The sequence below is a fragment of the Dermacentor silvarum genome, chromosome 9, assembly GCF_013339745.2.
Source record: "Dermacentor silvarum isolate Dsil-2018 chromosome 9, BIME_Dsil_1.4, whole genome shotgun sequence".
NCBI classification, from domain to species: domain Eukaryota; kingdom Metazoa; phylum Arthropoda; class Arachnida; order Ixodida; family Ixodidae; genus Dermacentor; species Dermacentor silvarum.
In genome coordinates this window covers 93240305-93267183 of record NC_051162.1, presented here as the reverse complement: position 1 = coordinate 93267183, position 26879 = coordinate 93240305, and the positions used below count along the sequence as shown (strand labels likewise).

The 26879-nt window shown below is 46.0% G+C and overlaps 1 protein-coding gene across 1 annotated transcript in view; it reads left to right on the top strand.

Moving 5' to 3' along the window:
- The window catches only part of LOC119463742 (solute carrier family 26 member 6-like), a 70294-nt gene that overhangs the window by 41955 nt on the left and 1460 nt on the right, over positions 1 to 26879 (top strand). Inside the window, exons 9-17 of the mRNA XM_049655360.1 lie at positions 213 to 290; positions 989 to 1084; positions 1640 to 1746; positions 5401 to 5470; positions 6106 to 6215; positions 8154 to 8214; positions 11786 to 11992; positions 12696 to 12750; positions 14945 to 15091. Of these exons, the coding sequence (XP_049511317.1) occupies positions 213 to 290; positions 989 to 1084; positions 1640 to 1746; positions 5401 to 5470; positions 6106 to 6215; positions 8154 to 8214; positions 11786 to 11992; positions 12696 to 12750; positions 14945 to 15091 (931 nt within the window). The remainder of the gene's footprint in view (positions 1 to 212; positions 291 to 988; positions 1085 to 1639; positions 1747 to 5400; positions 5471 to 6105; positions 6216 to 8153; positions 8215 to 11785; positions 11993 to 12695; positions 12751 to 14944; positions 15092 to 26879) is intronic.

Below are 26879 nucleotides of genomic sequence, written 5' to 3'. Positions count from 1 at the left end.
AATGATGCATATTATATATAACTGATTGTGGGTTTGTCTTGATCACGTGAATTACAGTATTTCAATACGAGTACTACCTTAAACCATATCAATAACGCAAAAATAACCAAAACAGCAGGCTCTTCCGCGTTAAGGGACAAAAAATTGCGAACTTTGAACACCACAGCGTTCGCTTCTGCTACTCCATATGTAGCGTCTGTCTTCCCTACCAGGTCGTCAGCTTCGTCAACTCTGTCATAATTTTCATCGTGATCACCTGCCTCAGCTCCTACTTTGAGAAACTGCCCGTGGTAAGATGACTCCCGCTTTCTCCAGACTTTTCACAGATCTTCAATTGTGCCTAAATTACGCATGCTGATCTTAGCATTGAGAAGGATGCTCACAAATGTTATTCAAATTGAATTAAACTTGTTGCGTAACACTGCGCATAAAGGGGTGCTCATAAAGTACCAGTAGGACAATGTTTATTTTGACGATTAACTATGTATTCTTAATTACAAATCAGGTCACTGAGTTAAACTTTTTCATTTTTATAGCGTATGCAACGTGGTAGCATACGCTGGCTTTAGCTGGCACAGCTTCTGACATCTGGTTTACTTAAGTTATCTGATGCTGCCTTTTAAGCATATACTATCTTGCAAGCTGCGAATCGATTAATTATCTCTTTCTAGAAATCTGTCATATTTATACGGTACCGAGTTAATAAATCTTGACCTCATGCAGTGTTAGTAAGAGTGCTGACAAGAGTGACCCAACATTAAATTAAGACTTCTGAATGCAACAATGCACTCCCACAAAGAGGTGCGCAAATAAATAACAAATAAACAACGTCTAGCTTCATCGCTAACCAGTGATTTTAATAACAAGGTTAAAACTATTAATACGAGAAACATATTGAAAATGGTTTTACGCAATAAATGCGGTAGAAAAAAGGGCGCTTCAAGCTGGTCGTACGTCTTGCGTAGGAAGCTCATTTCCTCTTTTCCAGGCCATTCTCTGCACAATCATTTTCGTTTCACTCAAGAAAGTGTTTCTTCAAGTCAGAGACTTCCAACGCTTCTGGAGGATATCGAAGATCGATGGCGTAGGTGAACTATAACATTTTTTTTTTCAATATTACTGTATAACGGAGTAATATTACACGAGCACGGAGTAACCCGCTGTGGTTGCTAAGTAGATTTGGCATTGCGCTACTAAGCATGAGGTCGCGAGATGAAATCCCGGGCGCGGCGGCCGTATTTCGATGGGGACGAAATGCAAAATCGCCCTTCTACCGTGCGTTAGGTGCACGTTAAAGAACCCCAGGTGGTCTGAATTGATCCGGCGTCGCCCACTACGACGTGCCTCATAATCAGATCATGGTTTTGGTTCGTAAAACCACAGAATTTACTTTTTCATTTTTTAACATGAAGTAAGATAATACCAGACTGCTGTATAAGGTGCTCTGTCTGCAAAACCCAGGCTGGTATAAGGTTGCAATTTGTTTCGCTCAATTCGATGCCACTCTTACCATCCACCGCTCACGGCCCGCTGACCCGTTGATAACGCGGATGCGTTATCAATAGGATCAGCGGCATATTGAACCCGAGTCATTCCAGACACCACAACAAGCACATCACCCATTTTTTTTTCTTTGCAGAACATTTGGATGGTCTCATTTCTGGCCACTGTGGTGGTGGATGTACAGTTTGGACTCGTCATCGGAATCATCTTCTCACTACTCACTCTAGTCTACCAGATCAAAAGGTGAGTCCTTACTTTATCTGATAAAACTCGCTTCCAGAACAGTCTTTGTCATAACGTTAGCTGCAGCCTGCACACCATAGCAATGCATCAATGACAGGTATTCTTAAATTGATTTCATGACAACAGTACCTCGGCTAGTAAGTACCTCAGGATTTCTTTCTTTTAAAATGTGGTGAAGTAAAATACAATGCAGCTTTTTTCTTATATCATGCGATAGCATTTCACCCCACCAATTCTCTTCATTCTGGCTAGTTGCTAGGGCTGCCTCAAAGCTGTACCAATATAAAAGTATAAATTCTCGTCATTAGTAGGACTCGAATCATTAACCCCACGGCTGTGGTGCCGGTGCTCTACTAAGACTTCGCAACCGCAATGGAATACCCACAGAATTGGTAGCGTTTTAATTCTACTCTTCTAGTTCCCAAAATGGTTTTAAATGGGTCACATTCAAGGTGGAAACGTCAAATTCCGCCATATTGCCGAATTCATCATTTTCTCAGCTCTGATTGGCCCAGAGAGCTGCTACGGCTTCGCTGATTGGCTCAACCCGCCAACAAGCCAACGTGGCGGAATTTGTACTTTTCCGTCACGGTTGCCGGAAAACATGGCGGAAAGAAAGAATTCGGTGGCAGCATTGCGCTACACGATTTTAAGTAAAACTGGTCGGCCCAACACGTGATCGTGGCTTCAGAGCGCGCGGTAGGTTTTAGTGATCCCGCTCTGCAGGCAGAGCTACGGCAGGGCAGCGAAACGAGTGAGTATCGATTAAAAACTACCTGGAACCAAGCATTCTGGTCAAATACGCTGCGTTTCTGAGGTCACGTGCTAGGCCTACACTGCGAGGGAAAAACTGAAGGGAATGGCTTCAAAGTTCTCTTACCAAGGCTGGTTGCATGACGTAACGCTCCAGAGGAGTACCAACTATTTCTCGAGTGGGGGGCAAACCGCAGATCTGACTCTCTCTCTCTTTCTCTTCATATATATATATATATATATATATATATATATATATATATTGAATTACTATTATAATAAGTGAAAAAGCCTGGAAATGCATCTGTCAGGTATTTTTATTTGTAACATAGACCTATTTCTCAATAACAAATGGTGAACCATCGAGGCCCGAATAATTATTTGAATTTGCTTTTATTTCTTGTCGCTATAAAATCTATGTGATGCAGGGACAAATGGCATTGAGTGCCCAGAGGTCCCTGATCCAACCCAGTAGCAGCAGTGCTGCTCAAAAAAATGCACATTTGTTGCAGTCCATTTTACTAATCAAAGAATTTTACTTGGTGTTTAAGTCTACAGCATAAATTTATCGCTAGTTAAGGTAATAGTACTGTCGAGGTTATACAGAACGAAGTACAATCAGCATAAATTACTCTCAATACTAAAAAGAAAAAGACGGCAGAGGTGTGCGAACTTGGTGAATTACAACCCGATTTTTAGTGAAGCTGTTTTTTTTTTTTTCTTTCGAACAGTTGCACTAAATGTTTCAGTTTCCTGTAAGTACATCGCATACTTTGAAAAGTTACCCGTATATTAGTGTTCCGTTTTAAACCTTGTCCCCGTGTAATGCTTTGAAGCACTTCTTGCTGGAAACTTTAAAGAAAACAGTAATTCATCAATACACATCTTACTTCGTCAGAAAATTTCATTATCCCCAGACATAAACAAGATGCCTTGTTTAGCTCACCGAGGACACCGGAGAAGCAACCTATACGCATCCCGTATGGTGCACGGGAACAAATGGGAAAACAAGGGTTTAGTAATTATCTGCAAGACTTACATTTAAACCACGAAAGTGACATTTTCGCAACGCACTGCGCTTAAAATTCTCCCTATTTTCATGGAACTTCAAGTCCATATCTCATGCAATTATTTTAGGAGTCGGGGAAAGCGGCGGTATGGCACCCTGGAACACTTCAATATGTAACTTTCTACAAAGGCTTGCAATGAACCTACACAGAAAAAACATTTATCGCTCGTCACTCAGGATATTGTATCGTACTTCGAATGAATATTAACACCGTGTCCCGCATAGTTTACTGAGGATACCGATATCAAAAACATGATGCCGTGTATAAAGCATAAAAACTGGGGGAAAGCGAGTATTCAGTAGCGGTTTTTCGAGTACGTAAGCAACCACCGCAGTTCAAATTTTTTGAACACGTCACAATATGGTGCTCTTCATTTCTTCAAAATATAAAATATCTGCTGTTCTTGCTCCTGCCGGAAAACAAGTAGTAAGGTAGCCCTTATTCAGAAACGGCCTTAAAATGAAATCGATAAAAGCAGAAGTGACACAGGCCTTTAGAAAAAATTCAGTTAAGTGTTCTATTGGCACTGAAATGGCTCTGCAAGTTCGACCGAGGTCACTTTCACGAACATACCACCTCGCAGACCCTCATGTAATGTCCCGTTCTGGGACCTTTGAGGTATCATGAATAAATGAATGAATGAATGAATGAATGAATGAATGAATGAATGAATGAATGAATAAATAAATAAATAAATAAAAGAATAAATAAATAAATAAATAAATAAATAAAAGAATAAATAAATAAATAAATAAATAAATAAATAAATAAATAAATAAATCACGACTTATCACGACGATAAGTCGTGATTACACAAAGAAATTCGGCAGTTACACCTGTAAGTGGTTTGATTGGTTTTTATGATGGTGATATGATATATATTTATACTGCAACGCTACGTAGACTATCTCTGGACGGAGATTCAATAGCTCCAGCATTTTATAATCCAACCATTTCGTGCAGTAAGGCCCACCCATCGTTGGACGCGGCTGATTAAAATACTTTATCCGGACCTCTCCTCTCGCCCGAAGGTTAAGTATATCAAGCCGATTGTTTTGTTTTTTCAAGTATGGTTAGGCGGTAATTTGTAACTGCGGGAACTGTCCAGCGCCAGGACTTCTGCGCAATGCAAACGTGTATGGCGAATCTCGCGCGTCACGAGGAGGCACAATACTCGCTGCCCAAACCGGGGATACGTAGTAAAGAAAAGCATTATTAACGTGGTGACTCTATTAAGAAATCAAATTGAGCTTCTAGCTGTAGTTTTGTTGGACTTTTTAATGTGTAGCTGAAAGTGCCCGCTTTCAAAAGTGTGTGTGTGTGTGGGGAGGGGGGGGGGGCGAATGGCCTGCTTTGCCCCCTCACTTTTGACAGTGGGGAGGCAAGTGCCCCCCCTGCCCCCCCGGTAGATACGCCTATGGCTCCCTCCTAGTTCATTTCCTTCCTCCACGCTGGAAAACATTTCACGATGCTGAGCTTATAATGCTGAAACCGCGGAGCATGAAGTTTCGTAAAAGATTAATGGCCCTTCACAACGCAGCATGGGTTCACTATAGCAATAAACAAAATTTGGAGGCATTTTTGAACACGACAAGTTATCTGCTTATTTTCTCATATTTCCTTCCAAAGTTTTGTTGAATCGGCCAAGACATTGCGTTCACTGTTGCTTCGAATATTTCAGTGCATTTCGCTCAACCGCATATGTCGGGGAATCGAAAGCTCTTGGTTAAATTGGAAATTTCGCAAAATGGTGTTTGAATCGAGGTTTGACTTTACGCATTTTCTGGCATACGCACTGACAACCACATTACGGACATTGTTACTTTTCCAGACCAAAGGCTTGCCTACTGGGAAGCATCCCGAACACAGACTTCTATGTTCCGATGAAGGACTACGGCGTTGTGAGTTCTCAAATTGCTCTCACGTTATTCGTTTGCATTTTCATCACGTCAAAATCAACGTTCCCCCATAGCGTTATTTAAATACTGCAGGCGTAAAGACTTGCACAAGTATGAAGTCACTCAGCTCATTTCCAGGTTAGGCACACTCAAGGCTCATATTATCTTATAAGCATTTTGGCAACGCTACGTGACGTTCGGGAAAAAATGTATTTACAGTGTGTGAAGCCTAGAGATAAACTTGGTGCAATGACAAGAATTAAGTGTGGACAATGTAATTTGCGAGTATCCTACAAGCTTCAAGTATAAATTTCGATGAGCATTTTATTGACTAAAAAACAAGACATTTTCTTGAGAAGCTTTTTCTTTAACAGGCTTCGTTTACTCTGTATAGGGTCATCCACTCTTAGCGCAAACGCTTGCCTTGGCGGAACCGATGCAAAGCCGAACGCAGATATTATAATGAGACCAATTCGGCTGGCCCACATTTCAAACTTAAACGACTGTGAGCACTTGAACGCTTCTGAGACGTTTGCCCTAAGTGTAGTTCGTCCTGTGCAAAAGTGCCAAGAAGCACGTTTTGGAAGTAGAATTAAAGTTCGTGAAACGTATGTGCTGTTTACTCTCTTTCTCGACAGGCAGCTGAAATTCCCGGTGTGAAAGTGTTCCACTTCGGTGGACCCATTCACTTCGCAAATGCTGACTACTTCCGCTCCGAAGTGTCCAAGAAGCTAAGGATTGACGTCAAGTAAGCACAAAAAACAAATGGAGGTCTTAAGAGCATGCTTTAGCTCGGGGCCAACTCGGGTTTCCCTATTCAAATGCATGTGAAAAGCAAGAAATACTTCCATAACACAACCGCTCAACCGAATTGAATAAAATTTGTTGCATTTGAGAGAGAAAGTTACATTCTAGTGAAATCCGCAGGCGGAATATTGAATTAGGGCTTGAAAGGTTTTACCAAAAATTGGTGAAAATTGGTGAGTTAAAAAAAATGGAAGCACGAAGTTTCCAAACATCCGCACCAAAAACATAATTCCCATTTCTGCAAACTACGCCTCTTAGAGCACTTCAATCGAACCAATGTTATGTATTAATTTACAGCTTAAGAGAATTTGTTACAACGTGTGCAAGGGTTCTGCAAAAGTCCTTCTAAAAAATTAGTGGTATATTTTCAGGGATGCATAATACATCAAGTTTGTCCGCTTGATGTGTAGTATTAGGCGCAGTGTACATATTTGTGATATCGTTTTTTTTTATTCATGAGTTACAGGGTTGTAAACTTGATACTTGAGTTTCTTTGTAATATTTAGCAATTGTCGTAGAAAAATGTTGCCCTAAAATAAATATCTGCTTCCTAGGTTCACCAAATTTTAACATTTTCAAATTAATGCAACAAACTTATCAAAGTCGGTGCAGTGGTTGCCGAGAAAAACGATTGCTCAATCCTCATGTATTCAGATAGGGGCTCCCGAGCTGAAGATTCCTCATGGCTACGCGATTTCTGCGCGATTCTGCGTCGCATGCGGCGAGTAATGGCGGCGGCTGAACTAGTGACCGAAGACGTGGCGCAAGCAAAGAGGTCTAACGAAAATATTTTAGACGTTCTTTGGCGTAACTGCGAGACTGATTAGGGGACGTCTCTATGCTCTTTAACGATGATCGAGTAGGTGGATCCATCTCTAATGCGATATGGGAGAGTAGCCGCATCGTGAGTAAGTCATCGGCCCACAAAAAAGAAATGTAAATAGCACCATGAGTTACACTCGAAAGAAAATGCCCAGTGTAAGAGTATCGATACTTTGTGTTCTCCACATGCAGCCGAAAAATATTTCAAAGAAAACTTCATTACGATCCGGAGCAGTCGTAACGGTCCTTAAGATGTAGCAATAAAAAAAAATATCTCGAGCTGGCGACTCCTCGAACACTCTGTAATGGAGCCCAACGTATGTTGAGTGATGTGTTTCATAGCGATGGTAATTTTATGGGCACTAGTTAACTAACTAGACAGATATCTACAGTAGATATTTTAACCTGTTCGTAAGCACATTACCGGTAAGCCGTAGAAATACCGGTAACACCGGTAAGCCGTAGACATACATGCGCATCAGCGCTGGTGCGTCCATCATCTTACGCTGTTGCCAACTAAATCGCGCAGAAACAAAGTTGAAATGACCATGCTGTACCTATCTGATGAAGCAAATGACTGACGCAACGCAGAAACGTTCCTAACGAGTCGTGGTTCAGAAAACCGTCACAAGGTGGCGTTACCAGCGCAGCTACCACCGTGCACGTCTTCGGTACTCTGTAAACTGCAATCACTCTTACGCACATGCTAAACATAGCCATTACCAACTGTAATAGTATCCACATTAACAATGATGCTGCTCAGAAAAGTCATCAATTGTTAAACAACACGAAATATGTGTTGCTTTTATGCAAAAAGAGAGCTAAACGCACTGGCACAGAACGAAAGTGTTATAGCGTCACTTGTACATGCGTATAGGGCACCGGCACTGCGCACGGGTCTGTTGTTCTATTGTGCACCGCTCCAAAGCAATATGTTCAATTTATTTGCTGGTACTGCGTCAATGCGAGTCTGGATACATGCAAACGAACATACTTTTATCGCATCGTCATAACTTGTAAAATAACATACGAATCACTTTTTTTTTTTGCCGTGTAGCGTCCCGGAAAAGCCCACGTGGAAGACCCCAAGGAAAGCTACCATTCCCAGCAGCGCAAAGGTATAAAGTGTCCCGCCGTTCAGCAGTACAGCGATATGTCGTAAGAAAATTGCGAGAACTGGAGAAAGAAAAGCGATGGCAGAGACATTCAGTCGACGGCACTATCCGGTTTTGCTACCCTTCACTAGGAAAGGGGAGGAGCAAAGAAAGACAAATGACGAAAAGCACACCACCATTAGGGAAAGTACAACAGGCACGCACGATCAAAAAGAAAGAAAAAAAAAGTGCCGCCAAGATCTTGCATATGTTCGAACATGCCAACTAAAACAATCGGCGAGGCCAGTATTGTGATCTTATCTTCCTGGGTTTCTAGAAACTATGGTTGATTGTGAATCGTTTCCATACCGGGAGGATGTCAGTATTTGACTTAATGTATTGTAATTTTATTCCAGTCACCAACAATTCTAAAGACCCAAAGTACCTATACAGGGTGTTGTTTTTTTTAGCTGCACCAAATTTTTAAAATTAGAAAAATGTAAATCTTGGTCACGTTATGTTTACCATACGAGTGTACGTATTGCGGCCTCTAGATTCAGAGCAATTTCCGCACTTACGTGCGTAATTAGCGAAGTTACGCTAATTAACTTTCTAATTATCAACAATGGGTGGCTATAGCAAATTAGTACTTTGGGGCCCGTCCTCAACACTACCTAGCCCAACAATCAAATTTTGAATATCGGAGTTCATGTGGGAGCTACGCGAACAATTAGTTCCCCTTGGCAGGCTCCTTGAAAATGAAACTGGCCGCAGAAAGAGCGTCTGTGTCGTCGATGTCGCCGCCCTCCTGCCTTACGTAACGTCTCCGACGTCACCGCTAGTCCGGCCCAACGAGCAGCTTGCGTTATCTCTTTGCTGTCTGCGGCGTTGGCCTAGTGCTTCAATGCCGGCGGGGCCGCCAAATTTACTTCGTCATTCCGTCGGGCGACAGGTTGAGCTGTAGCGCCAACCCCGCTCCTTGGGCTTTTAGATACTACAGGTACGGCGTCATATCAGTCTGTAGCGTCGACGGCGAACGCCGCAAATAGCAAGGAGATAACGCAAGCTGCTCGCGGGCCGGACCGGCGCCTACCTCGGAGACGTGACGAAAGGCAGGGGGACGGCGACATCGACGACAACGACGCTCTTTTTGCGGCCAGTTTCGGTTTCAAGGAGACTGCCAGGGGGAACTAATTGGTCGCTTAGCTCTCACATGAACTCCGCTATTGAAAGTTTGATCGTTGGGATAGGTAGTGTCGAGGACGGGCCCCAAAGTACTCATTTGCTGTAGTCACCTATTGTTGATAATTAAAATGTTAATTAGCGTAACTTTGCTAATTACGTACCTAAGTGCGGAAATTGCTCTGTATCTGGAGGCCGCCAATCGGCGCACACGAATGGTAAAGATAAGGTGAACAAGATACATATTTTTCTAATTTTAAAAATTTGGTGCAGCTAAAAAAAAAACACCCTGTATAACAGTTTTGTGTAATTAACGACTCTACTAATAGAGAATGTCGCATTCAGTTATTAGGAAGCTTCAGTTATTTCAGTTAGTTATTCAGTTATTAGGAACATCGGAGGCGGTGACATTGATGATGATGATTTTCCCCTTCTAAAACGGGGCAGTGAAAAATAGTCACCTAGCCTGCTTGAGCTAATCAAGTAATAGCTTTTCGTCTATGTCTCCTTAATCTTTTCTTTCTTTCTTGAAACCTCTATATTTAGTTTGCATGGCCACCTATGCCTGTAACGGGTCCGGTCCTGTCAATTTCTTCCCTGCTTTTTGCCACCAATACTCCAAACGACTCTTGCTTATCTCGAGTGCTGACCGGTTAATGCGTCCATCGGCTTTAATTTCGAGCGCTTCTAGAAGGTGGACGTTTCTTAGGGGTCTTGCTGGGTAAATATCTCACACACATTCCATTAGGATGTGCTGAGTTGTCTACGGATTTTTGCTGCAGTACACACACGTCTCATCCTGTTTCGAACATTTCCTCCAGTATGCTCTTGTGCTTAGGCAACCAGATCGGGTTTCTAATATCTAACTAATATCTAACTATTGTCTAACTAATTTCATAAGATTTTCCTTTATAATTCATTTGTTGCCATTCTTATCAATCTACATGGTCTTTTCTTGTTTCCAACCTTTGCATCCAATTTACTGTCTCTGCTATTCTCACTTACTTTTTGAGGACTCCTGGTTGTCTATTTGCACTCTCGATTACCCGTACCTGGTTATCCAACTTTCTTGACCTCTTCCTCCATTCTGTGTCCACGCTATCGAGGTACACATGTTTGTGCACTTTAGCCAACCATTTTCATCTATGTTCCAAGATGACAATCCAAGATGGCGCTATACCAGCAACGTCTCCTTGCTGCGGCTATTATTAACCACAGTGCCGTAGAAGCGTTCTTGCGTTGCGTGATTGTTTTGCAGAAAAGAGAGAAGAAAAAAACGAAATCCACTACACGCTAATGATTGTTGCCCCCTACATCTATGCACCACTATATAAGAGCAACGTGATCGTTGAAATTGTAAGTATTTGTGCTCTCATCATCATCAGCCTATATTTATGCCCACTGCAGGACGAAGGCCTCTCCCAGTGATCTCCAATTACCCCTGTCTGGCGCTAGCTGATTCCAACTTGCGCCTGCAAATTTCCTAACTTCATCACCCCACCTAGTTTTCTGCCGCCCTCGACTGCGCTCTGCGCTTCCGTTCTCTTGGTATCCACTCTGTAACTCGAATGGTCCACCGGTTATCCATCCTACGCATTACATGGCCTGCCCAGCTCCATTTTTTCCTCTTAATGTCAACTAGAATATCGGCTATCCCCGTTTGATCTCTGACCCACATCGCTCTCTTCCCGTCTCTTAACGTTAGGCCTAATATTTTTCGCTTCATCGCTCTTTGTACAATGACGTACATGTACGCCATTGTACGAAAGGGTTTCTTCCCCACATGTTAGCACCGGTAGAATGCAATGATTGTACACTTTTCTTTTCAACGACAGTGGTAAGGTCCCAGTCAGGATTTGGCAATGCGTGCCATTGTGCGCCGCCACAAGATGGCGGCGCCCATAACGCGGCTGCTCACGCAAACCTCTCAGGTCAGGGCCAGAATCTCGGGACATGTCGCGCCATCTTTTGGCGGCGGCCGCACACCCCGCCGTAACTGAATGGGGACAGACCTTAAAAAAAAAAAAACATTTCTCAGGAACAAAGTTGGTTATCGAAAATGAGTCGTAGTTATACATACTAGAGACCCACTGGGACATTCTGGGCAAGTTCTAGTAGCGTGTCGCAAAGCACGTAGGTTCCCACGACATTTGAATAATTTTCTGAAAAATATTCTGGATCGAGCATATTGAGGCCAGAATATTAGAACTATAGCCTCAGCCTTAAGTTACGTTCCTTGGCACACGTGATGTACTACTCCAAGTGTTCGCACTTCTAGTAGCTGTTTCCCTCTCCCTTTTTTTCTTTTCATCCATTGAAACATTTCCATTTGACTAGGGTAGAGAACTAAACGCTCGTTTGGTTGACCTCCATATACATTTCCTCTCCCTCTCTCTCCTCCCCTTCTCAACAGGCCAGGAACGTCATCAGGATTCGTGAACCATCCTGCAGCTTCTCAGCCAATATTCCGGGCGTACCGCCGTACGAACCGAGAGCCTGCGTGCCGGTGTACATGACTACAGAGCCCATCGCAGGAGTCGGTGGCCGCCCCTCGTACATCATATTCGACTTCTCTCGGGTCAGCTTCGTGGACGGAACCAGCATAAACACCCTGATGGAGGTGAGCCCCCTTGGCATACTATAGCCCTCGGCGCTGCGGCTTCGGACGCGAAATTCAAAACGGAAAGCTTATAAGCCCTTCGTTTTCTCCACTAATAATAGGCAAGCTTTAATTCATTTTTTGTTGTTAAGCCGATTCATATGAAATACGAAAAAATAAATGCCCTGTCTTCAGAAACAGTGTTGTTTTCTATAGTGGGTGGAAACCTAAAAATACAACGACAAACACACCGATGTCCAACTCAGGCGATTTGTATATATGCGCCAGTGGAAATCAGCGCTCGCTGATTTCCGCGACGTCATGGGGCAGGCGAACTTTCAATAACGGCGGCCATAGGAAACAACGCTTTTATTATTATTATTATTATTATTATTATTATTATTATTATTATTATTATTATTATTATTATTATTATTATTATTATTATTATTATTATTACGCGGAGGCAGAGGGGGAGATGCAGTGCGGTTTTGTGGGCTGAGATTGTACTGAATTGTTAGCCTGGCATCGAGTATAGTTTTACTTTAAAGGCTCACATTTGACGCAAATCAGTTCAGCGCTTGCTTAAGGCGAACATTTTTTTTTTTTTTGCGTTTCGTACATGCTTGAACGAGGCAGACGATATCGAAAGCTTCTTTTCAACATTATGACTCACGACTGTGCGTGAATCCCATGCCCTATACGTTTTATCTCTCATGCAAAGGTCTTCAAGGAGTACAGGACCATGGGTATTTCCATCTACATGGCAGCATGTTCAGGTGAGCATATTGTCACGAAGTAGTGACGATAAAGCAAACAGCAGCAATACTGTGAATGACGAAACTAGCTTTTCACTGGATCAGGATGCCTGCCAGGTCCTGCGCTGAGCGGTAACGTTTAACATTTGTTAGCCGGTGAAAAGCAGTCACCGGAGAAAGATGAGCAAGTACACATGTCAATATGACATTCGTCTAGGAAGGAAGGAAGGAAAATAAGAGGTGAAAGGCAGAGAGGTTAACCAGGCTGTGTCCGGTTGGGGTAAGGGCAGACAAGATTAGAAAACAAGAGAAGATTAAAAAGAAAAAAACAACAACAAAAAGAACAAAAAAAAACAAAGAAAAACACATCAGTCCGCACAATTCTATAGTTTTTCATGAAGTCCTGTTTCTTTTGAAAAGCGTACTAGCGCTTTTAAAGCAGTTCGTTCCGACGTCGGCTGGGACCATGGGACCAAGAATTCTGGCTTCCGTAAGGGGACGGCTGTCTATCTTGTCGAGCGTGGTTCTGAGTACTTTCCTTTTTGCACTAAAACGACTACAATCACACAGAAGATGTGCTATCGTCTCTTTGCACCCGCAAGTTTCACAATCTGGACTTGTGGCCATTCTGATAAGGTAGGAGTACGCGTTGGTGAAAGCAACTCCAAGTCTTAGGCGCCAAATGAGAGTTACCTCCCGTCGTGGTAAGCCATGTGGAAGGCGGAGCTTCAGATTAGGATCCAGGGAACAGAGGCGCTGGTTTTTAAAGTCCGGTGAATTCCAGTGGGCTAACGTAAGCTCGCGAGCAAGCGTACGGAGCTTTCGTGCTGCGTCTGTTCTGGACATAGGGATAGCGTCGAAATCGTTACTGGTATGTGAAGATCGAGCGGCTGCGTCCGCTTGCTCATTTCCAAAGATACCACAGTGACTTGGCAGCCATTGAAAGACAATGTCATGTCCTTTGTCAACTGCCTGATGGTAAATTTCGCGTGTGTCCGCGACAAGTCGTTCATGGGGTCCACGGCGTAGTGCAGAGAGCAAACTCTGGAGGGCGGCCTTGGAATCGCAGAAGATAGACCATTTCTGGGGCGGTTCCTGGTCGATAAATTTCATTGCTGCACACTGAGCTGTAAGTTCGACAGCCGTCGTCGATGTGAAGTGCGATGTCCGGAATTTTATTACTGTAGATCTTGCTCTATGTGCGTGATTAAGGGTGCCTGGCTAAGGGCCAAGGATGATTCGCATCAAAAAAAAAAAAAGACAGTTTCGTCCGAAGGGCGAAGCACTGACGCGGATAGCAAGATTTAACATTGAGCTTGAACTCCTCGGACGGTGTTCTAAGCATACGCAGGTTCAACTATACGCGGACGTGACATGTGCTGCATGGAGCACCAGAATTTCTCGCACCCTTAATATAAGCTTTAAAACGACGTGTAGGGCCTGTAATGGCATCGCATAAACGTCACTGCGCTGCGCGTAAATAGCGGCGCCAGTGAAATTCCATCACTTTCAGATTGTGAGCACTAATATTGTTTTTCATTTCTTAATATTCTGAGAAGATTTAAGAAAAAAGGCATGCGCTGTAAACGAATTGATTCATAGCATCTTTTGTGCGCTGGAGTTATCTAAATTTGTAAGGAATAATTCAGTCAAAAGATAAATTTTGGTTTGAAAAACTATTTGACGGTTGAATGGTACAGCATCTAGCTTGCCTATAGGTGTCAGCTAGGTCACGGCCGCCGGATAAAAAAAAGGTGTGGCCTGCCGCATCGAGCGCGCTGCAAAGGGATCGAACGTGACAGCCGTAGTTGCATTGTCGGCCGCTTGGCTGGCACACATATTTTTGTAAGTCAAGTGATATGTTCCTGGTACACATGCCAAGATGTCTTCACGGTAGACGGTCTTCACGGTAGACCTACTGAGTAGGTATACCGTAGGTAGTGCCTACTCAGTAGGTCTACCGTGAATGTCTACCTACAGTAGGTTTATCTACTACCTACTGCGGGGACATTTTTTGGTGAGTTCTCTATTATGTGCAACGGCATGAAGCGTGGTGGTGTCACGGTAGGAGAGGCCGTGGCGCAAGTATACAACTATCTAGACTCGGTCGTACCACTTGTCTGTTCAGAATTAACAATGCTTGGTCGATTTGATTCAACTGCCCGCCGCCAACTCTTATACGTGCGACGGTGTATTCTGTGCTCCTCTCTTGCAGTGACTGTGTTCCGTATGCTCAAAAAGGGCGGCGTCCTCGACGTCCTGCCGTCGGCCAAGTTCTTCCCCAGCGTGCACGACGCCGTCCTGCACACGCGGAACGATAAAAAGGTTGCAAGCTTTACCTATGTCCTTCACAAGACACATGGCAAGTGCGCGACTACCAGTCTATACGGCGTTACACGCGGCCAGGGCTGGCGTTGTGTGCGGATGCCCCTAGAGAAAACCTCTTTTGTGCCACATCAAATGCTGCCTCTACGCTATACAGATGCCTGCCAGGTCACCTGTTTTCCCATTGCCGCTGCGGTGCCTATCTATCTATCTATCTATCTATCTATCTATCTATCTATCTATCTATCTATCTATCTATCTATCTATCTATCTATCTATCTATCTATCTATCTATCTATCTATCTATCTATCTATCTATCTATCTATCTATCTATCTATCTATCTATCTATCTATCTATCTAACTTTGAGCAAGACAATATGTAATACGGAGGGGAGTAGGAAAGAAAAGGGAAATGCCTGTGTAAAAAAGCAGTAGAAACAAAAAGAAATATACAAATATATAAAATTATGTCTGTTCTATCTATACCTCTCTGCCTGCCTGTCGGTCTGAGTTATCTATTTAAATCTATTTTGGCTGCGGAAGCCGCCACGGGCCCCAAACAGTTCATTCTGGGCTTAATATGTAAAGAACCTCTTAAGTTCTTCACATAATATGCGAAAGAAATGTAGCGGTAGCCGCCAGGCGGCACATGTAAAAAAACACAAAAAAAGGAAATTTTCTACCTTTACTACAGAACATTTCTTTCAATGGAAGGAATAGATTATTCTTTTTGTTAATGACTGCTTTCTCTTTAAGGTTAAAGAATTTTTCTTGTTTTTAACAGGATTGGTTCCCATACGGTAAAGTGAAACATTTGTCATCGATACTGTGAGCTAAATGATGTTTGTTCGTCTCTTCACTATCTTCAATTACCATTTGCGTGCATCTTCACCAGCCACGCAAGTATAGGCAGGTAGACATCATATGCACGATCAAATTTGTATTGGTTTCTGAATAAGATACAGCAGCAATCGGAGTCAGTGATGCAGCTCAGAGCATGGCTATATATATATATATATATATATATATATATATATATATATATATATATATATATATATATATACAAACTCGTAGAGTGGACACTTGGATGTGTCGCAAGAAAGCTCGCCTTCGTGCATAGCGTTCGCTGCAAGCGTTTCCCGGTAAAGATTAATGTTGCATAAGCTGCAGTAGCAGGCAAGCGTGAAAAGCAGCCAGGGACCCTGGAATGCTTTCGCGTTCTGCTCTTAAAGGCGAAGCTTATAGGCGTCTCCCAAGTTTTTATTCTCGTCACGCCAGATTACCGAAAGCGCTGATTGGCCGCTCCCGCGCATTACGCACTGCCCCTCTCTCTTTCACGTACCACGCGCGCCCGCTTCGCGCCCTCATTCGTGTCTCATCCGTGTGACGTACACACCATGTCTCTTCTCATTCGCCAATAGGGCGACCCTCAGCGGGTATCTTCGATTTGTCGTCCCGTACTCTCCAGGATCGATATCGAGGCACTTTGATTTCACCCAATGGGCGCTGGCGTACGCAGTGATTATGGCAGTCCTAAACGACAAATTGAAGAGATCCATGTTGTTTCACACTATGGGCCTCCATTGTAGCCCCTCATCAAGCAACTTCTGTATGGTTTTCGCTGATAAAGCTTTGCCGAGCGCTGTTTCTCAGTCGCATATACCGTTCTCCGCCATTGCGGAAGCGCCGTAAGATATAAAAAAAGAGTACTCATTTGCTATGATCCATGGCAGAAAGAAATGAAGCCCGCCCAATGTTATGCAACTTGGCTGACAGAAGCTTGCTCAATGTCCCTAACGTTCTGTTCAGGCACCCTCCGAATTCGTGCTAATTTTCTGAAAACTCCCAAAACACATTAATTTTTTTTCCCTCTCCCCCCAATGCTTCCAATTTGGTGCGATTTCCATTATTCTTTCAAGCCTTTGCAAATATTGTTGTGTGTATTGTCGAAATTGTGTATATTGAAAAAAAATGTAGGAAGAGCGGTTTTATTCTTCTCCTTATTATTATTATTATTATTATTATTATTATTATTATTATTATTATTATTATTATTATTATTATTATTATTATTATTATTATTATTTTGTAATGCACGCCATTTTACAGAACCTCCTTGTACGTTCGAGTCATATCTTTGCACTGCGTCTGCCTGCCCATGTGAAATTTGTGATCACCCCATGTGTTTATATATATAGCACGAGCCAAGCCATGCGCAAGTCGCGATCCCCGCTGATGTCGTTTAGGCTGTATTTGCGTTTTGTACAACCGAAAATTCGCATTCGCGCGTTGCTGTCACCACGGGACTTCGGCGCGGGTGCACAACTGCTGCCAACGTTTATATTACGAACAGAATGGCGCCAATGATGGCCCCTAGATCAAAATTCACGCAGAAACTCCTCTGGGAGTTGTCTAATTATGCGTAAGCATTCTGCCACTTGATCATGTCGCCACGCAGCCCGGTGTCATTGTCAATGTTATGAAACTTGATCCGACCGGTATAAACGACAGCGCTGGGGCGACACGAACGGCTGCGGACGGTGGCGCTAAAGTCCCTAGATTTCCTGGTCTTTTTTAAGTAGCGACATGTACTCCGTCGGCCGCCATTATCTTCCTAGATAACATGCGACCGTCAACAGCCGCTGCTATCGACGCTGCTCGCAGCATCGTGCAAATGATTGCGGGGGAACAGCGTTAGGAAGAACATGATGATGATGATGATGATGATGATGATGATGATGATTTATTGGCATCCCCTTTGAAACATGGCAGCCGTTATGAGCGCCGCCCAATGAGATTCGTCGGCGGTGCTTCAAAGCTTGTCGCTACTTAAAGAAAGCAAAAAATATCTAGGGGCTTTAGGTGGCGCAAGGTCAATTGATGAGGCAAGTAAACTACTGCAGGTGGCGGCACCAGGTGCGCTGATGACGTTCCGACCATTATAAGCCCGCACATCACTCTTTAGCACCTTATGCATTCGCGTCTAACCATTATCAACCGTGACCAGCCGTTATCCGTTGGCAGCTGCGTATGGCGCGGCCGCGCCGGCCCCTGTCTTGAAAGCGATCTATGATGGAGGCAGAGAGTGCGGCGTGTGCTGATAGTTTCGTGAGCCGCTTAGTTGACGTTGAAGCGAAAGGCAGCACGAAGGTGAATTCGCCCGCTGCTGTGGGCGCTATCTTGAAAGGCGATCGTCTTACGGGACGGACGGGCGGATGGTTTTTCTCGTTGGGTATATGCATAGAAATGATTATGCATTTATTAACTGCTCTCGCATAGTAAAATTTGCCAACCTTGTCACAGTGCACAGAGACGGTCACCGGCGACTGTGCTAGTTCATCTCGATGACCGCGGCCTCTCCTCTCCACGTCATCGCAGCAGCGCATTCGTTCACGAGAGGTCGCTCGCCCGCCGCTTTTGCAGCCCATGCCACGTGAACTCATCCGAAGGGTTAGTTGCACGAATGCACTACAGCCGAATTTTGTTAAACGGAACCTCACGGAACCGGAGCAATATGCTCCGGTTAACAGGAGTACCCGTTTAATGAGAAAGATGTGAAGTGCAGCACTATGTGTCATAGGCCATCTTAACACTGTTAGATGGGTTAAGCATAAAGAAGTGAATGTAGTAGTTAGTTTTGTCCCAAGGTTTGGGTGCGGTCGACGGCTGCAGGATATGCTTCGCTGGTTTTAGTTTCGAGAAGGCGCCGGTGACGTATCTATACAAAAACTTATGTCAGTCGATGGCCGAATCACGGCCGCTGGATTGATTTTTTCTGCAGAGGCCGCGGACGAATAACATGCGTCGTGTAGGCAGAGTCAAAATTATCGAACGGCGTGCTGCAAGTTTGGCGTCTGAAATTTCGGCTGTACAATTATTTTGGTCGTTTATTTTGATCTATATTGTGGTGGAGCTGCTGCGAAGCTGGTTATGTCTATACATGCTATGCAATAAACATCTATCAAGTTTGGCTGGCTCGAGTCATTGCCACTGATTTTTAAGCACGGCTTTCTGGGTAAAAGACAGCTAGGTGTCGCAAAAAAAAAAAATACATTTCGGATCCTGTCTCTTTCTGAAAAATTCTTTAGAGCTTGCTACTGTGGTTCCGTTTACAGAGCATTGCAAAATGTCGGTTGCGATTAACAAAACGTTCTTTTGTTTTGCATTACCAAAATCCAAATTTAGACCGACCAATCTAGATATGATGTTCCATTTAAGTGGCATATCTGTCAAGCAATTTTTGTTTACTAAGACTGTATCCATATCTCGCGCTCACGACGCTCGGTACATGCGACGACTGTCTTTGTTAAGTTGCGACATTAAGCAAAAGCAGTAAAGACCGTAAATGCAGATCGCCATAAAATAGGGGCGGCATCGTACGTGCCACGGCAATACGACCACGTGTTCTTTGTTTTCCGCCAATCCGAGCGCGTGCACCGCTTTTCGCTGTGTTCGTTCTCCTGAAGTCAACATGCATGTGTCTGCATGCAATAAGACTTCGCGCAATCATTCTGCGCATAAACGAAAAAAGGCTACGTACACTTATTACCAAGTGTACAGTGCTCAGCGATTGAAACGCGACACACGGAGAGCATGGCTGCATGTCGGCATTTTTCGCGCCACCGTTGGGCGCCTGGGCAACACCATCTTAGATAGCACAAGGCCTACACACTCCGATCCATGACGTCATGCTATCCGGCCCGACTGCCACAGAATCTAATGGGGATGCTCCCGCGTAAGCAACAGTGATTTTGACGTCACCGCTTTCGTCACGCCAGCCTTGGCAATGGGAATTTCGGGCCAGGTAGCATGACGTCACAGATCGGAGTGTGCAGGCCTGTACTATCTAGGTGGTGTTGGCCTGGAACACCGAGCTCGTGCATTTCGATATCAAATGAAAGCGAGAGTCTTGTGTGATATGCACTGTAACTACATTAGGGCCCCTCAGCAATCACCCACCGTTCAGCGGCAGCGCGAAAAGAATCGGCCGTTGTGCGATCAGAGTATCGCGTTTCAATCGCCGAGCACTGAACATTCTGGTGCTGGTGCAGTACACTCCAACGTAAGTGTAAAGCTCCACAAGGAGTGTAGCTTGACGAAATATCAAATTGCAGTGAAATCTTTTTTTTAACGCTTTGGCAAGAAAACAGTTTTTTTCAAGGCCCTCTCAGCAGCGCCACTTGACGTATGCATATCAATGCTCTGTGACCACTGCAAACGCCGTACCTGCAGACCCGCAGTATCTGATGATGATGATGATATGAGCATCCCCCTTGGAAACGGGGCGGTGATGCACGCTACAAAGCTAATACATGAGGGGCTCCTCAAGCGGCGGCCACAGGAACAAAAGGAACACAAATCTGGGCAACTTGTATAGCATTTGTCAGTTCGGACAAAACGCCAGGGGGCGTGAAAAACGCAGCGCCGGGTTGGGCCTCTTTTGAAGTCAGAGAAGCACAGAGCAAAATTAGTTTTGAAGAAAGGCTCAGGAACATGGATGAAAATAAATGGGCGGCTAAAGTGCACAAGTATCTCTACATGAAAAGCGTGGACACGGAATGGAGGAAGAGGTCAAGGAAGTTGGCAACCAAGTACAGGATAATCGAAACTGTAAATAGACAACCAGTGTTCATCAGAAAGAAAGTGAGAGAAATAGAGACCGTGAATTGGATGCAAAGAATGGAAACGAAAAGGACAATGGAGATTTACAAGAATGAGAAGAAAGAAATTAGAAGGGAAAATCTTTACGATAACACAAAGGGCAGTGCCTTGCTATTTGAGGCTCGAGCCGGTTGCCTAAGGACGAAAACATATCGGAACAAATACTCGGAACTAGATGAGACATGTGTATGCTGCAGTAAAGATCCAGAGACCACTCAGCACATCCTAATGGAATGCGACGGGATCTACCCAGCGAGAACCGTAGGTAACGTGCAACTCCCAGAAGCGCTTGGGTTTAAAGTGGAAGGAAACATAAACAGATCAGCCGTAGAGATCAGCAAGAGACGATTAGAGTACTGGTGGAAAAAAAGCAGGGAAAAGATGGATACGATCTGATCTCTTAAAATCACAGGCAGCGGTACAAGGTAAAATTTTGAAAAAGAATATTAATGAGAGGTATACAAAAATGCTAGATAAAAAACATGTATAGTATACCTGATTAAATCAAGCAGGCTAGGTGACTATTTGTCGCCGCCCCGTTTCAAAGGGGATGCCAATAAATCATCATCATCATCATCATCTGTGTTTGTCTTTCTACGTTCTTTGTTGGCACATAGGTCGGCTTAGCCGTGACAACGAGCCCAATGTTATACCCAGCAGAAAGTGCCGCGTTATTGCGCTCGATTTTCGTGTGTCGCTAGTGTTAAAGCGGATAATAAAACGAAAAAACAGGTTACACACCTTCGTAGTAGCTGCCGCTGCCAGTACGTGGGGTTTAAAAAGGGTGGCTTCCACGATGAGCTGTCCGGATTTCCGTGGCGCACTCTGCAGCTGCGCACTTCCGTATGTTGGTGGTACTTTTCTCATGGGAAAATGGAACACAGCAGACGCCATTTTCACTTGAGAACCCACAGAGGAGGAGTTGTTCGGCATGACCCGTCGCTTGTCCTCAAGTAATGGCGGTCCTGTTAGAGCGCAGCTAAGAACTAGAGTGGGCGCGTGCGCACAGCGTTATCTGAAACAGGCCAATTTTCGTTTAACTCAGCTGCGAATATTTCTTTTTTTCTCGCTGCTACGGTTCACGCAGCATGATGGTGCACCCCTGTGAGTTAAGCAGATTACACTGCGGCTTCAGTGTAATGCAAAAACAAATTCCTTTTTTTTTTTGTAACGCTATTTATTGCGGGCCCCGATTTGGCTGAAAGCTTCAACACGGTCGCGCATGAGCAGGTGACGCTATGGGCGGCAACACTAGCGCTCTGCTGAATCGTTTATATTGAGTGCCTCTGCAACGAACGCTTCTGTACAACGAAACGACCTTGCATAACGAAGGGCCAATTCTGTCCCAGTCTTATTGTGAGCTGTGCGGTGCGCAACCTTTACAACGAAGTGGCCACTATAAATAACGAAATATCTCGGAGACCACAGGCACTTCGTTACAAAGGCGTCGGACTTACTACACGAGCGTTTAACACTTAATTGTACAGGTGCGGACAAAAGTAATTGTGTAGTGAAGAAGAGGAAGAAGTGCTCTTGCGTCTGTCGCTGTGCGCACCATCAGCGTTCGTGGACTGCCTCGATTGCGTGAGACGTCCAATAAATCGTCATATCACATTTGGTGGAAGGTGCTGCAATCCCCGACCTCACCCTGGAACTTCGCAGCCGAACGTTGCCGACTGCTTCAGCCGCTACCATGCTCGAGCCTACCGACAATCCGCCAGCAGCTTCCGCCGCGCCCATCATTTGCGGTGCCGTCCAGCGGCAGCGGGACCCCCCCGTCTTCAGCGGAGCCGGTGAGACTGACGTGGAAGATTGGCTCTCTACCTATGAGCGCGTCAGTGAGAACAACAAGTGGGATGACCCGACGAAGTTACGTTCCGTCATCTTCTATCTTGCTGACGTTGCGAACCTCTGGTTCCGCAATCATGAGCGGGACCTCCAAACCTGGTCCGCTTTCAAGGCAGCATTCACGGAAGTCTTCGGCCGCCCAGCCTTACGAAAGCTCCGTGCTGAACAGCGGCTACGCCAGCGCGCTCAACAGCCCGGCGAGACGTACACCAGCTACATAGAGGATGTCGTCGATATTTGCGCCCGCGTCGATTCTACCATGAGTGAAGAGGACAAGGTGAAGCACATCCTCAAGGGCATCGAGGACGATGCATTTCAAATGCTTCTCGCGCGAAACCCTTCGTCTGTCGCAGCTGTCGTCACTCTTTGCCAGAGCTTCGATGAGCTGCGTCGCCAGAGGGTCCTTGCGCGCAGCGCTGTTGCGCCCGGCCACTCTCTCTCGGGCCTCACGCTTCCCTCCAACTCCTCGCCTGAATCCTCACTCTCCGTTCAGATTAAGGATTTTATTCGTGAGGAGGTGGCGCGCCAACTGTCTATGCTGCCTCTCAGCGATCGACCCCTACTGCCTGACACATCTCTGGCTGCTCCCATTAGGAGAGCCATTCGCGAGGAACTTGCCGACTCGCTACCTTTGGCTCAACCATGTCCTCCCGTGGCGGCACCTCTGACCTATGCCGCAGTCGCAGCGCGACCTGCGCCGCCGACATTCGCATTTCCTGCGACAGTGCGACCTCAAGCAGTGCCAACTCCCGTGTCGCCTCCTATTCCGCCTCGAAGCCCAATTCAGAACCCTTGGCGCACACGCGACAACCGACCCATATGTTTCGCTTGCGGTTTCGCCGGCCATGTCGCGCGCTTCTGCCATCGTCGAATGCCACCTTCTAACCCTGCTGTCTCAACGCCTGGGTATGGATATTCCCACGATGCTACCGGCCATTCCATGCATCCCGACCCAGAGTATCCGCCGTCTTCTCGACGCCCTTTCGGCAACCATCGTTCTCCGTCACCACGTCGTCGCTCGCTTTCCCCCTTACGTCGTCGCCAGTCACCTAGCGAGGGAAACTAGTTGCTGCAGTTCTGCAGGCACGAACTGCCAGCTTCGCGACTTCTACAAGGCCTGCACAGTCGCCACACAATTTACTGGACGTTTTGGTTGAAGGAACCGCCACAATTGCGCTTATTGATACTGGGGCTGCGGTTTCTGTTATGGACGAAAAGCTTTGTCGTAAGCTCCGCAAGGTCACCACGCCGTTGTCTGGTTTGCTACTGCGTACCGCGAGTGCGCAGCATATAGCACCGCTCGCTCAATGTACCGCAAGAGTGCTCATTGCCGACGTAGTTTATGTTGTTGAATTTTTCGTGCTTCCTTCATGTTCACATGACATCATTCTTGGCTGGGACTTCTTGTCTCACCATCGTGCCATCATCGACTGTGCTCGGGCCGAAGTGGCGCTTTTCCCGCTTTCCGAAGCCTCGCTGCCTGACCCTTCTGAAAGTAAAGCCGCCAAGCTCACAGTTGTCTCCGATACGAACATACCACCCGAAATGTCGGTTCTTGTGCCCGTATCTTGTTCCGCCGCGCCAGACGCTACGGTGCTTTTTACACCATCGCCTATTTTTCTACGTCGCAAGGCTCTCCCTCTACCATTTGCCGTCCTCAACACTGTATCTGGATTATCCACTATGCTTGTGTGTAACCCGCTTCAATCCCCTGTGACCTTACTGCGTGGAGAATCCCTTGGTCGTGTTCAGCCCCTTGACCCGCTTCACATTCTCGATACTTCCGACGACATGGCCTGTTATGAGCTCGACGCCCTCACTTCTCCATTGCTGTGCGCATCATCATCATCATTGTCGTCGTCGTCAGACGCTCTCGAATCTGCCTTGGACGCCGATCTCCCACCTGCGTACCGCCAGCAAGTCCTCGCGCTTCTTCAGAATTTTCGCTCGTCGTTTGATTGCGACCAACCATCCCTGGGACGTACGGCGACCGTCACTCACAGCATCCACACCGGTTCCCATCCACCATTACGCCAGCGGCCATACCGCGTGTCGGCAGCCGAGCGACAAATCATTGCCGAGCAAGTCGACGATATGCTGCATCGTGGCGTCATTCGGCCTTCCCAGAGTCCTTGGGCGTCTCCTGTAGTATTAGTACGCAAGAAGGACGGCTCAATACGCTTCTGTGTGGATTACCGTCGGCTCAATAAGATAACTCGTAAAGATGTGTATCCGCTGCCTCGGATAGATGACGCCCTCGACTCCCTACAAGGCGCGGAGTACTTCTCATCTTTGGATCTTCGCTCCGGCTATTGGCAAGTGCCGATGGCTGAAGACGACTGTGAGAAGACCGCTTTCGTCACGCCCGACGGCTTGTATGAATTTACCGTAATGCCATTCGGGCTCTGCAACGCGCCCGCTACTTTCGAGCGTATGATGGACACTATCCTTCGTAACTACAAGTGGAAAACATGTCTATGCTATCTTGATGATATTGTCGTGTTTTCGCCCGATTTCCCGACGCACATCGTTCGCTTGCGTGAGATCCTGACGTGTATCACCTCTGCCGGCCTCCAATTCAACATCAAAAAGTGCCGTTTTGCTGCCCGCAAGTTAACAATATTGGGACACGTTGTTTCGAAGGATGGTGTACTTCCTGACCCAGCCAAGCTTCGCGCGGTCGCAGAGTTTCCGATGCCCACCACTCTTAAGGCACTCCGCAGCTTTATAGGGCTCTGCTCTTACTTTCGGCGTTTTGTGCGCAATTTTGCCACTATTATCGCACCACTGACCAATTTGCTTACGGCTAGCAGCGGCATCTCCGCGTGGTCAACTTCGTGTGACGATGCCTTCAAGCAACTACGTCGTCTACTTACTTCGCCGCCGATTCTTCGACACTACGATCCGACAGCGCCCACAGAGCTACACACGGACGCCAGTGGCATCGGACTTGGTGCTGTCCTAGCGCAACGGAAAGACGGCTACGACGAGTACGTCGTCGCATATGCGAGTCGCACTTTAAAGAAGGCAGAAGCCAACTACTCTGTCACAGAGAAAGAGTGCTTGGCCATTATTTGGGCTCTCGTCAAATTTCGTCCGTACCTATATGGTCGCCCTTTTGACATTGTTACCGACCACCACGCCCTTTGCTGGCTGTCCTCGTTGAAAGATCCGTCAGGTCGCCTCGGCCGCTGGGCACTTCGCTTACAAGAATATAACATCCGCGTTGTCTACCGATCGGGCCGAAAGCACTCCGACGCCGATGCGCTTTCCCGATCACCGCTACCTTCCGATGTGGCTTCAGTATCAACGCCCTTCGCATCCATGTCGACGATCAACGTCGCTGATATGCCGGCCGAGCAGCGTAAGGACCCCCTGCTTTCAACTATGCTGAATTTCCTCCACGATCCCTCCGTCACACCCTCTTCTCGAACACTTCGTCGCCAAGCCGCTCACTTTGCTGTCCACGACAACGTCCTTTACCGCAGAAATTATTTGCCTGATGGTCGCAAATGGCTGCTTGTGATACCACGACACATGCGTACTGACATATGCGCTTATTTCCATGACGCTCCTCATAATGGTCACGCCGGCGTTCTGAAAACGTACACTCGGCTGAGGCAGCGTTTCTACTGGCACGGCATGTATCACTTCGTGCGCCAGTACGTACGCGCTTGCACGGCGTGCCAAAGGCGTAAAATTCAACAGCGCCCTCCTGGCGAGTTACAGCCGCTCCCCTGCCCGGCCCGGCCATTTGATCGCGTCGGCATAGACCTATACGGGCCACTTCCCTACAGTTCCTCGGGTAACCGATGGATAATTGTAGGCGTCGACCACTTGACGCGCTACGCCGAGACTGCCGCACTTCCGGCGGCTTCTGCGCGTGACGTTGCCTTCTTCATCTTGCGGAACTTCGTTCTTCGACATGGAGCACCACGCGAACTGCTCAGCGACCGGGGGCGTGTGTTCCTGTCCGAAGTAATACAAGCCCTTCTCGCTGCATGCAGCATCGTTCACCGCAAGTCTACCGCCTACCACCCGCAAACGAACGGCTTGACAGAGAGGTTCAACCGCACACTCGGTGACATGTTGACTATGTACGTTGCCTCAGACCACAGTAACTGGGACACTGTTTTGCCGTTCGTCACGTATGCCTATAATACCGCCACACAAGCTACCACTGGCTTTTCGCCATTCTTTCTGCTATATGGCCGCGAGCCCTCGTGTACAATGGACACCCTGCTCCCATACCGATCCGACGCTTCTGAATGCACGCCAGTGTCTGAAGCCGCCAAATACGCAGAGGACTGT